This window comes from Gambusia affinis, linkage group LG07 (genome assembly GCF_019740435.1).
Source record: "Gambusia affinis linkage group LG07, SWU_Gaff_1.0, whole genome shotgun sequence".
Lineage (NCBI taxonomy): Eukaryota > Metazoa > Chordata > Actinopteri > Cyprinodontiformes > Poeciliidae > Gambusia > Gambusia affinis.
The window spans coordinates 3,978,122-3,991,646 of NC_057874.1; the positions used below are offsets into that span (position 1 = coordinate 3,978,122).

The 13,525-nt window shown below is 39.2% G+C and overlaps 1 protein-coding gene across 1 annotated transcript in view; it reads right to left on the minus strand.

Annotated features, from left to right (window-relative positions):
- Positions 1 to 11,169, minus strand: part of iqsec1b (IQ motif and Sec7 domain ArfGEF 1b) — a 74,189-nt gene extending 63,020 nt beyond the window's left edge. Inside the window, exons 1-2 of the mRNA XM_044121365.1 lie at positions 10,309 to 11,169; positions 10,073 to 10,171 (exon numbers count right to left, since the gene is read on the minus strand). Coding sequence (XP_043977300.1) covers positions 10,073 to 10,171; positions 10,309 to 10,589 — 380 coding nt within the window. The 5' untranslated portion in view covers positions 10,590 to 11,169. The remainder of the gene's footprint in view (positions 1 to 10,072; positions 10,172 to 10,308) is intronic.
- Positions 11,170 to 13,525: the final 2,356 nt, after the last annotated feature.

Here is a 13,525-nt window from a genome sequence, read left to right on the forward strand (position 1 = left end):
CCAAAAAACAAAAAATAAAAATAAGAAAATTTATGGGGAAGAAACCAGCAGGGAGACATGAGGAGAAGACAGGGAAGTGACAGAAGGAACCAGCAAGGAGTGACTGAGAAAGAGGTGCTCAAGTAATGGGATGTTGAATGGTGGAACAAAGGAACTGGGCTGATTAGCTAATTGGTTGCAGGTGTGATGGGACAGAAAGCAAGTGGCACAGGGGGTGAGCAGATGAATCTAACAGTAAAGCTAACATTATAAAAGTAAAGTAACTAAAAATAACTAGACGCAAGAAATAAACGTAATAAACTAGAATCACTAAGAAAGGACTGAACTAATGAAAAACAGGAACAATGTGATCTAACCAAAATAAGAAACACACACAAAATGACAACAAAACCAAAACTGCAAAACAAACTAAGATCCAAACACAACTGCATACCAAAGATCTACAATTAAATGAACAGTAATTTATCCTTTTCAGTGGAATATCTTGCATCAAATGTAGCTGCCACGTCTCTTAAGGCCGCAGCAACAAGGACTCATGGTGTTCTTCATCCTCCGTTTACTGATTTTCTTCAGGAAAGCCAGATGTAGCCAACAGCTGCTGGTGACGGGGTTTTATCAAGTATTGGATTGGGCTCAAATCAGGACATCCTCCTGCAGCAGTACTGCTGATGACAACTTAAACAATTTGACCACAGGTATTAAAGTCTGGTCATGATAAAGGCATAAAAAAGTAGAAGGAAAAAAAACATCCTTTTGGACACCGAAACCATTTGCTTTCCAAATATTTTCTGAGCCATTTTATTCATAATAAAATGACTCAAGTGAGTAAAATGTACAGAGCAGTAAAAATACTCCTAAAAGTACGTTTAAGTACTTGCCTTCTTAACTGGCTAGAAATCATTGTAGCATTCAATAGTAAACGTAATTTTTTTTAGCAGGATTTGGTTTGAAATTCACCCAGCTGAAGCGTTATATAACCATAACCTTGGTGCCACCATAATCCCCTCCCTTAGACAGCGAGGGCCTAAATCTAGAACCAGTGTCCTGTGCTTATAAGTTCATGACGGTTCAGGCTGGTCACAGCAGCCGCTCCGTCCTGGGCGGATTAAAAGCACAACACAGAATAACGAACGCTTCAACAGCCTGGGCAGCACATCTGTGAGCAGATGTCAAAGATTCCAGGAAGTCGATGTCCCGGCTCTTCGTCCTGACGTTAGCACAGGTTCCGGTGACGTGCCTCGGTGGTCCTTCAAATCCTTCCTCAATCCGGCTGATGATGGATTATGAACACAGGCAGGTCTGCAGTGGCAGCAGGCCAAGAAAATGAAACCGAAAACACTCCTGTTGCACAATCCTGCTGCAATTTATAATCCTAAGAACCACTAAGCGTGGCAAAAAGGGAAAGCTTTGGAGCTGCTCTGGGCATTTTAAGAGAAGCGCAGGATTTGTTATATTACAACCGTTTTTTTTAATGTTCGTTTAAAAAATTTTTTTTTTTTAAAGGTGCTCAACTCTTTCAAATTTCTCACACTTCAGGAGCAAATTTTGTGTTTCTGAAAAAATTCAGGAACAATTTTTCAGGAAAAATTCTGGAAATTCAGGTGGTGCCAAGAATCGCATCACTATAAAGTACAAATTACAAATAAAGAACGGACTTTGTAGCTGCAAAACAGAATCATCAAAATTAACAGAAATAAAGTAAAATGTGTGTTTGTAAATTTATATAACTTCATTAGTACGCAGACAGAATATAAGGTGATCAGAAATAATAACTGGAAGGACATTCTTGTTAATGTACTCTTATTGTCTATAATAGCTGTTTTTCTGTTTGGGGAAAAAAAAGATCATATTTAATATTTGGTTGTATGGTAGGTTTTTTCTCCTCATCCTGAGAATCCCATCCTGAGTCCTGCCTAATTTAGGACAACTGCGTCCTTCTGACGTGTGTCTACATACAGTTGTTGTTAAGTTTCACCATTGAGTTATGCATCAGTTTCAGCTAAGAATGAATCAACAGAAAGTAAATGTCACCCTTTACACAGCAGGAAAAGTATTGACCCATCGTATCCCGCCCAACCCAAACCCAGCATGGTTGCAGCTGTGCAACAGCGATGGAGATGAGTCATAGCGATTTGGTAGCCATAATTTTTTTATTTTTTTAAAGTAACGTTTTATTTGTCAGGAGCTTGTCGCCGGTACACAGCTCTCATTATCCGGATAATGAGAATCTCTTCACCTACAAAGGAGCTGGGAAAGAGCTCTGCACTCCAGGTTTTTGGGGGAGATAAAGGCGCAGCTGGGTAAAGACAGCATGACGGAAGTGACAAACAGGAGCAGATGAAGCTGCAGATGTTTGATAAAATCGAGGCTTTTGTCGCTGGCTATTTTAGAAAGCGCAAATTACAAATCCTTAAATGATGAAAACAAGCGTTCTTCTGACAGTTGCTTCTTAGCATCTGACGGAGGAATTTTTAGAAAGTCTATAAATGCCTTTCCCCAGGCGACGCTTCGTTGATCATACCAGAACATGGACTGACAGCGGCGGGTAAACTTTGAGCAGATTCAGAGATAAGAAGGATCTTGAACGCATTTTCATATTGTTCAGGTCAACATTCTGCCTAATTAGTTTGCAGAGGATCATGTTCAACGAGGCTTTCGTGATGCAAACTAGCAGTGACTCAGAGTTCCTCCCAAACAGCAGGATAAACAGCAGCTACACGACCTTACACTCATGCAAATTAAAGCTTATTAGCCTTTCTGCTATTTGATGGTTGTAACATTTATTTTTTATTTGGCATTGTAATTTTTAACTGATAGATTTGACAAAGTTAACAGTTAAACTATTTATTGGTTAAACTCTAAATAATCTAAACTAGGTAAAATAATTGCTTTGCCCTGGGTTGTTTTTGCGTTTGTTTACTCTGTATTAGGGAATAAACAAGATCAGTCATATCTGTTTTACTTTAGTTCAGTCCCTCATTAGTGATTCTAGTTTACTATGTTTATTTCTTGTGTCTAGTTATTTCTTGTAACTCTAGTTTAGATTCTCAGATTCAGATATTCTGTTACATTTGTTCGGTTTTTGTTCGACTCTGGCTCCCTGTGTTCTCTGTGGTTTTTGCCTTTTTCTTTTTCATCAAAACTTTCTCCATCTACAAGATGCCCTCTCTCAGTTTGGGTCCACAACTCAACCACCACGCAACATGATAATAGTAACTTTAAAGTATTTATATTTGTAAAATAAACATTATTCATAATCAGTATCAATAAGTAAACATTTAAAATGTACATATTAATTCATTTAAAATGTTAAAGTTAAAGGACTTAAGTTAATTATTTTGTTCATTTGACTTTGTTTGAGAACTTTTGTGGGTTGATTCACAGTGGTTTGCTTAGTATTCATTTTTTGAGTAAAAATAATGAATAATGATTGTAAACTCAAATAATACAAGTTTGTAATATCTGTTTATTTTTCTTCTTATGAGGCTTTTTAAAGGTTTACCTGCTTCAAAACAGACTAAGAAAAAAATTTCTGACACAAAGATGAACAAATGGGAGATAAATAAAGATAACTGCTTGTTGTCCATCCCTTTTCAAACAGGGGAGCAAATTTAAGGAGAACTTGACAACTAATGCAGTTCAGTTTACTGAATGTAAACATTCTAGAGTGCAGAGACTGAAAGAAGATATTTTTAAACTGAGTATGAAGAACGTACAGTAGAGCCTTTAGACAGCCCAAAGGAACTTGCTTTAAGCTCAGTGGAAAATCTTAAAGCTGTGCTGGTTTTTATGTGGTGGGAAATGAAACGGAGCGTGCCTGGCTTTGCTGTCAATACGTCGAACTACCACTGAAGACACAAGGATACTTTTGGCCTCAAGCAAAGCTGTGTAAATAACCCCAACATTTGGAATATTTGAAATCGGTAATATTTTCATAAAGCAGTTTTTTGTTGTTGTTGTTTTATTTTATATCTTCAGGATTTAAGATAAAAATTCTTGATTATAACCCTAACCAACATTTATGAAAGGCTCATCTTAACACTTTAAGGTGATAGATAACAAAACGTTTCCAATATAGAAGGATCCCGTTTTAATTCCCAGTCAGGAGGACGTTGTTGTTGTTGTTGTTGTTGTTGCTAAAATGTGTCTGACTGGACCAAACAGCTACTGATTGGTTGGAGTGATGGAAAAGCAGTGAAGATGTTTTCCTGTTAAGTGGAGGGCAAAGCCTTTTATTGCTGGTGGGGAAACAAGTTGTCAAAGCAAATTGATTTGTTACGTCATTAACCTCTGACAATATAAACCAGCGATAATGAAACATGCAGTACCAGTTGTCACCTCCTGCCTATAATGCACTGCCTGGAATTCATTATATTCTCCAGCTACTTTCTCCTTGGCAATTATGTGTCACAATATTATGTACAGCTCAACTGTAAGAGACAAAATCCAGATAATCACAAACATGCATGAAATAATCTAAGCAACACTGCATGGTTTTGATGAGGAAATAACATTATAACATGAAGTAAATCTAAAAACTAAAAAAAAAATACATTTTACGTAATACCCCCCTCTTAAATTTACTTGCAAAGATCCAATAACATTAATCCATTTTTATTACAATATGTGGACTCTTAACGAATCACTGAACTCAGCATGCCGAATGCTCAAAGTAGCTTCAACTGATGGCAGCTCAACTTACTTTCTGTGAAGTTCAGATAAAAATTATTTGACTAGTTTACTGTTGGGACTGTGTCTGGCATTGAACTCTCATTCTCAAATTGTGAAACAAAAACTTAGGCAAAATAGAGATGCAACATATCTTACGCATTTCATCCTCCTTACACACACACTATTCGAAACAGCAGGAGAGCATAATAGCAGTCTAAAAGGCGATGTTAAGGATATACCAACATAACAGATAAGATGACCAGTTCAACAGCAGCTTAATGTCTTAGCTAGGAGTTGAACCAATGAAACGTGGGATTTATTCTCTATCACCGTGTGCGTGCGTGTGTGTGTGTGAAAAATGGCTGAGTTCTGAATGTGCATTTAATGGGGAAAAAGGGCTGGAGGGAAAACAGAGATTTCAGAAAATCCAGCAGGCACATTTTGAGTCCATCTATCATACTGTTGTAACCCATATGTAAATCGGCACACAACTTCTGCCCAAATCGACGAGGCAAGCGGGAGCAAATTACACCTCCGAGGCATCCCATTATGATCTACCACGATAACAGACGAGCAGCAGTCAGGTCTGTGCACAAATCCCGGAGCTGGCAGAGGAATGGATTCTGCTCGCCGATAGATCGACTTTATTTATGCACCTGATAAAATTTCAGAGGGAAAACTCGAAAAACTAGCAGAGCCAAAAAGAGAAAGAGCATATCAACGCATACAGTTCTGTACAGCGGAGGCTAAATGCTGCCATCACAAGCAGAGGAGAAATCAGTGGTGAGCTAAATCAAAAATGGCAAAAATACAAACACGCTAGAGATGCATTTCTAAACAGACAATTCAGTGTTATATCTTTTTGAGAATATTTTTAAATATTGATGGGAATATGATAGGCTTCCCTACAGTTCTTTATCAGATTACACATATAAAATCTCTGATTATGTGTGCTCTAGAAATTGATTAGAAATGTTTTTTAGTAATGAACAGTTGTTCATGGACGGGGAAGGGGTATCATAAAATGTTTCAATTTCAGAACAGTAACACATTTCATGGGAAATAAATGATTTATTAGTTCACACAGATTACAAAACTAAGTTAGGAAAATCAGTTAACTGAGCTATTTCTATTCAGAATTTATTGACTTGAACTAAGAGTTTTATTTGATACAGGAAACGGAACTGAGATGTTTCGTTTTAAGCATCAGTTTGTTTCTGTAGTTTATTTCTCATTTTTCTGTTCTTCTCTGTTGTTCTTATGGTATCTCTTCCACAGTGTCTGATTCAGCTGCTACCTTCCTTGCTTTACTTATCAAGCAGTCAGAAGCAAAGGCCAGCATCTCCAGGATCATTTTTTGAAGCTCCTGCCTCCACATGGGGTTTATATTCAGAGCAGAGAAAAACAGGATTGTGATGTGATTTCCCCAGAGGAGGTTTTGGTTTGGAGGCATACACATCCTTGACATTAGCATAAAACAAATCCAAAGTCTTGTTTTCTCTGGAGGAGCAGCTGACAAACTGGTGAAACATCGACACTGCGTTTAAAATCACCAGACATTCCCACAAAGGCATTGGGGTGTGTGGTGTCTGTATCCCAGCAACAATGGAACTGCTGACATCTCTTGCGTTATGTGTCAAACTCCAGGCTCGGGGGCCAAATCTGGCCCGCCGTAAGTTTTTACGTGGCCCTTTAGACTCCAAATCACGTCAATAAGTCCCTCCAGGTTTTCACAAATCTGCAAAATTCACACAAAATCCAACAAATCCTCATATTTCTTTCTGATTCTCTGACTTTTTGTTTTGGTCAAAAGCATTGGGTCTGCCTCAGCCTTCTTTGATGTCAAGTTATAGTCCGTGACTGATACAGCAATTAACTAAAAGTCACATTTAACTTCATACATTGGCTCAAATATAATACAAACTCCTTACAAATATTTCTAAATTAGCTCCACAAAACCTGTGATTTTGATTACAAAACCACATTGTCTGCTGCTCATATTGACCCTTTGCAACTGTACGACACTTGATCACTTGAGTTGATATGATTGATGGTGGACGAGAGGGACAGGAGAATTGAACGGAGGGACTGAAATTGTTTTTCCAAGTTATTTTATTTTTGGCTTCTAATTGTTTGAGTGAAAGTAGTTTGTCTGTGAACGTAACACACTTGGTTTGGCCTCAGAGACAGCAGTATTTACAAAAATTGGGAATAGCTAACTTAGAAACCGACCCATACCACCAACTTCTTGATGTGTTGATCAAATTACCAACTTTGCCCGAACTCACACCACATTATTTATGTCAACATTTCATAAACGACGTTTCCCCTTACAGCACAGCAGCCTTAAAAACGTACAAAAAACGAGATACTAACCAGTTTTTTCCATACATGCTAAGCTACATGATGATGGAGCATTTTTTCCATGGTTACTGATGGTTTGACGCGTACTTTGCACCATAAAGCAAAGTTTGACATATTTCTAATCATACTTATTTGTCAAGTATATGAACGTTAATCTTCTTAACTTGTAAAAACTGTCACTGCATAGTCACGATTACAACAATATCTGACGGTCTGTGTGATTGACGGCTGATATCCATCTCCATTGTATCTTTCCTCACTGAAAGTTAGACAAAAATGACAAGTTTGGTTTCTATCCTCATTTGTTTGTGCAGCCTCCTGCACAGGATCATATGACTATTTTTAAAGTGAAATCAACTAAACAGAAGCGATATTAGGTTACAAATGTCTGCTTTTTGACATTCTTCAAAGGCGCACATTGGTTGTTTTGACGTCCGTCATGGCGGAGCGGGCAGAGGTCTGAAGGGCAAAGGGTTTATTAGTCAGGGAGCCTGAAATTGAGACATTGGAGTCGGGGATGTAATCCTGTCTCGGTAAAACACATTACAATGTATTCCAGCGAGTTCCTGTCTGCGCTTCAAGTTCATCCATCTTGTTAGCCAACGCCTTCACGTTGCCCATTACGGTGGATGGAAGAGATGCTTTGAACTTCCTCCTCCTCTCTCTCCTTTTTGCTCCGGCTCTGCATCCATGACGCCTCCTTTTCAACTTCTTTATGATTTCTGGCTTCCGTTGTGGTCTTATTTCAAGCTTTTCAAATGTTAGTCAGCTGCTCCCTCATACCACCCTGTTACTATGGTTACGCATCAAAATAAAAAGCAAAAGCAAATCATGAAAAATATACCCCGCCCCCCAAAAAACCTAAAAAATTAATAATCTGTCCAACAGTATCCAAAACAAGAGGGAACCGCAAAATAAAGCAAATTTTCCTCCAGAAAGGCGAAAATGAAAGTTTGAAAAAGAAATTCTCAATGAAAGTACAGAGTTACTCCAACGTGCTGCCAACCCTGAGAACGTGATTCTGCCGAGGGAGCAGAGAGCACAGAAACGCTGGCTAGGAGTCGATGAGTGTGTCTTAATCTCTTCTGCAGAAAATAAACTCTGAAAACCATTTGATTGAACTGTCTCATTGGACGACCAACACAGTCACAAGCACAACCCATGACACCATACAGAAAGTCCCATAGAGATGGACTTTCTTCAACAATCCAGGAGGGTTCGGACACAATTTTTACCCCGCAGGTGCTCAGGGTCACAAGTTCCCATCCTTCTGTTGCCTCCATTTATTTTTAGAGCCGACAAACGATGAGCCGGCACATATGATAATGATGTCACACTCTAAAATAGCCTGGTAAAAACTGAGCACAAACAGCTTACTGCTGCGCATTCACTTTCTTGAAGAAAGCAACGTTTTTGGAGGGATGAATCTTAAGCAGCAGCTGCATCGCTGCTGGTAATGTCAGAGGTAGCGCTGGAATTGGTGAACTGCAACTCATTTGCTACACTTTTACCTTCAGAGAGGCAGGAGAGGATGGAAAGTGCTGATAGGACAGGCATGAGCAAACAGCAGATAATATCAACTTGGAAAATGTCAAAAATGTTGTCATATTGTTCATTTCATAACATCACCATCATAGTATGTGGCTGTAGTCAGGTTTGTAGTTATCCTGTAATGTTTTTCAGGAGCATAGATATTTTTTGTTGTTTCTGACCAACATTGATGATTTCCCCCTTGCAGACTTTCATAGGAACATTATACCCCAGTTCTGCATCAGGAATGAAAAATAAATAAAAATAATTAGGATTTTTTTTTTTTTTATCAAAAACCCTGGATGACCTTGCTGTCAACATGCTAGTGACTAAAATAATCATTGTAGCTAACTTTGATATAAAGCTAAATTTAACACTCTGATTGGAATAGTCAATGTTAATCAACTAATGAGAAAATCCACATTCTATTTATCTAGCATTAGCTTTAAAGCTAATTTTACCCTATCAATTCCTGTTAGTTATTATGTATTTTGGGATTTTAATAAAATATGATGATGCTAAATTTAACACAGTGAACGGAATACTCAATGTTAATCAACTAGCTTGTGAAAACCCTCTGTTCTGACAGCATTTTAGCAAGCATGAGTTTAATTTTCCCTTATCTATTGCTGTTACCGCACTACACCCAGCACTTTAAAGTTTTTAAATGTATTCTTAGATTTTAATAAAATGTGATATAAAGCTAAATTTAACACACTGAAAGGAGAAGTAGTCAATGTGAATCAACCAGCTTGTGAAACCCCATGTTCTATTGGTAGCATTTTAGCTTCCATTAGCTTTTAAGCTAATTTTACCTTATCCTTATCTAGACAGAGTACTTTAAAGTTATTATGTTTTTAAGTACTTTTGGATCTTAATCCAAAAGTACAGTGTGTGTTATAAAGTGACACACACCTATTAGCATATTATTTAAAAACACTTTTGCTGCTCACTACTCCTACTGTTCAAATTCCTCAACATATGACCTTACAGTGTAGCTTCGTAAGCAGACTGCTTCTTACCATTTCCTAACTATTCAGCAGGGGGAGGAGGGGGATGCACTGATCTAAAAATTAACCACTTTCAGAAAATGTTTTGCTTTGAACATCTTCTTCAAAGAGAAGTCTAGAATGTCTGACTGGATGCCAAAGCCCAGTTCTCCAGAGCAGCTGTCCTGCAACTTTTAGATGCATCCTTTCTCCGACACTTCTGAATCAAATGAACTACTTCTTGCCAGGCCTCTCTCTGTGGAGCTAAATGACTGCAGGTGAGGAAAGTTAGCATCCCTGTATCAGAGTGATCAGAGTCAGCAGATCATTTTCTGATGCTCTGACTGACCCAACACCTCACCTCATGACACAACTAAAGTAGCTGGATTTTTTTTTTTTTTTTTTTTTTTTGTGACATGGCAGCAATAGAAACTTGCCGAGTTCTCTCTCCCCGCTTCCATGAAAGAAACAAGGTCATGGTGAGGGGAACAGTGATCTGGTGCACTTTGCGCTCCCACCGTTTAACGCTGTGCTCTGCGCCCATTACGCAATCCATGGCTCCAGCTTCCATCGGCTGGAATAATCCCTCACAGTGCGCGAAAGGCAGAAATGAGCAGCTGAGCAAAACAAAAAAAAGAAAAAAAAGTACCTAAATGCTGCACACAATTAGTGCTCTACAGCCACACGACATAAAAGATGGAGTTAGTACTTTGACAGCGCCCTGCTCGCCAGGACCGCACGGCACACAACTTACTTTTCCTGCACGATGTTCTCCTCGATGCCCCCCAGCGAGCAGTGGTTCCCCTGAGCGAGTCCGCAGGTGGCCAGGTGCCTCCGGTGCTGATCCTTCAGACAGGCGTTTTCCTTGCACAGATCTGTAACCTGGAGCTCCAGCTCCTCGATCCGGATCCTCTGCTTCTCCAGCAGACCCTGCTGGGTCTCGATGATGTTATTCAGCTCCTGTAGGTACTCCGCCGCCTTGCTTGGGTTCTCCGTCGGATTCTCCATCTCGGCCAAGATCCGCTGTCCGTCCATGAAGGCGGCTTCCACGCGAGCAGAAACACACCCACCTACCCTATCCCCACCTCTCCAGCTTCCTCTCGGGCTCAGCGGGAGTGAGTCAGAGCGAGGTCCAGTCCGCTCATCCCGCTCCGCTCCGACATTGTCTGCTGTGCTGCGGTGGCAGGCAGCAGCGGTTCTGGAGGAACTTGAGCGGTTTTGGTGCGCAGGTGTATGGCGAGCTAGGTGCCGCAACCATCCTCCAACCCCGCCGCCCCGCGCACCAGAGAGCCGTTTAACCCTTGCGGGTCCGCCGGCTTAGCGCTGCGCCGCCGACACGTTCAGTGGCTCAACCCTCGATGCTCACAGGGAAGCACGCGCGCACGCCGAGCCAGCTGTAGGTTACTGCACGTGCACCTGTTCAACAGGTGGACAAAGTTTCCGTCTAAACAGTCCGATTCAGCAGCACTCCCGTAGATAGCGGTGGTTCTGGCTACGCCAGGCTACAAGCAGAGGCGAATTGATCAGTTCTATACTGTAGGACAGCATTCAGCTTCTATGCGCCACAAATCTGGATTGAACTTCCAGGAAACTGCAAAACAGCTGGAACACTGAGTTCTTTACATCTAGACTAAGCCCCCTCCTGTTTAGAGTCGGTTCTGAATCATAATAAATGAAACATTGATCAATATAATTGATGTGTACGGTTTTGGTGATGGCACTCGACAAAATGTAATGTTTGTTCAATTGTTGACCGTATGGTGGTTTCTTTGTAAATTCATGATTTAGTGTTTTTATTATGTAAAGCACCTTGAACCGCCTTGCTGCTGAAATGTGTGACTCAAATAAACTTGACTGATTTATTGATTGAACCACACCAATGTATCCAGGGCTTCATTTTGATATTTTGGTGTAAATGAATCCGAATAAGTTCAAGTTAATTGGTGCACACCAAATTCTTCATGAAAACCGGCATTGGCTATTTTACTCTTTGCTGAAATTGACTTGAAATTATTGCATGGTTTGTTTGTTTGTTTTTTAACTCAAACAGTATGATTCATTTTCATATAAATAATTTTCTCTTACAGAATGAATTTGAAATTTTGATAGCCACTCACTAAAACAACTTTAAAGTGAATCCAACAGAGACCGGAAGTGTTCTGGATTGACTGCAGAGGCAGATGTTGGTGCTACAGCTGGATCCATGAGTAAATGTCTGTATACATGTTGAAACAGACCGTCCTTTCAGCTAACATGGCGGGCATGTTGGAGGAAAGGAACTAATAAAAAAAAAACAACATTATTTGAGCAATGAAAGAGGCAATTCAGTCTCACCCGCAGCAGGAGTTTATACAGAGGTCCACAAGACCCAACGTTTTTGATAGTCCACTTCTATTGACAAACTAAATTGCATGTGTTGAATATTTAGCTAGCGAGCTGAATATTAGTGAGTAATTGCTATTCTAAATATTTAGCTTGCTAATTATTTGACAATAAACAACACTATTTGGTTAACAATTTGAAATATTTACATTGTACCTTAATATTTCGTTTCCAAAAGAAATATTAAGCTTCCCATTTTTTGTAAGCTAAATAGTAAACCAAATATTTAGCTTGTGAATTAAATATTTAGTTTTTGTACTGTGACATTTAAAACAGTATAAATAACATAAACATAACTTTGAAAAATGAATACCCGTTTTTTTTTGTTGTTGTTTTTTTTTCGGGGCAGGGGGGGTTCTCATATGACAACCACAATAAACCAAAATATGGCTGTTAAGATAAAATTTCACTGTGCAACTTTATAAACAGCATCCCATCAAAAAGGGCTCTCTCTCCTCCATAGTATAAGGGAATGCACATAACTCCAGATATTTTTTGGAAGGAGCATTCTTACATTTATTTATTGTTTGACTGAATATGGCATGCCAGTGAACTGTAAACTCTGCTTGCATATTTTTCTATTTTTCTAAATATGTTACCTTTCCTGTGATATTAAGGCTTAATTCTGTTTCATACTCGTAAAGGGAGAAATGGTTTCCGAGGTGGGATTGAGATGTGTGTATATCCATGTTTGTAAAACATTTAACTCTTATAAAACATCTGTGCATGAAACACTGTAGATAATGCTGCGTTAGACTTAGATCAGGACTTGAACTGTGGTGACCTACAAATTGCAGGACAAACTCCAGTTGCCATCACCACCATCTCTCACACAACATGGGCAAACATATTTGGTCACACAGCTAGTTATTGATGAGGAAACCGGAGAATTGCGAAAAACAAAGGCACGTCTGGTCCTTGTTACGCATGTCGATGTCAATTTATTTATGTAACAGATAAAAACAACAGAGATTGACCAAAGTACTGTACAAGTAAATTAAATACAGCAGGATAACAAGAATTTGTTTTAAAAGTAAGAATTAAAAAATATATATATATATATATATATACAAATTTACTCCTTTTACTGTCATTATAAAAGAAACCCAAACTCTGATTCAAATGCCAAGCAATGAAAACGAGTCTTGAGCAAAAATGCAAAAGTCTTGAAAAGGTAAAATCGTTTCAAAGTTAAAGAGCACAAATTGCAAAAGCCCTGATCACTTCTGAAAACCCTCAAATCTTTGTTTCAGGCTACACAGCTCATATCTGGTCACATGCAGCTACCCGGGCACTTTTTTCCCTGGTGCACACACACCTGACATTTAGTGAGTAATTGCTATTCTGGATGCCGCTGCATAGCCTGCACCACTCTGCAAGCCAAACAGCAGTTTTAGGTGAAGCACTAATGTGGTGGTGTGGTTTGATATTCCACTTTCTGTCCAGCTGCTGCTCACCATGCAGAAAGCGTTACGGATAGAGTAGAAACATCAGTGTAATGAAAAACAATATTTTAATTCACTGCCAAAGAAGCAATCAAAACATAGATAACGTTGTACAATTACAGATATGCATTCCTTCAAAACGTT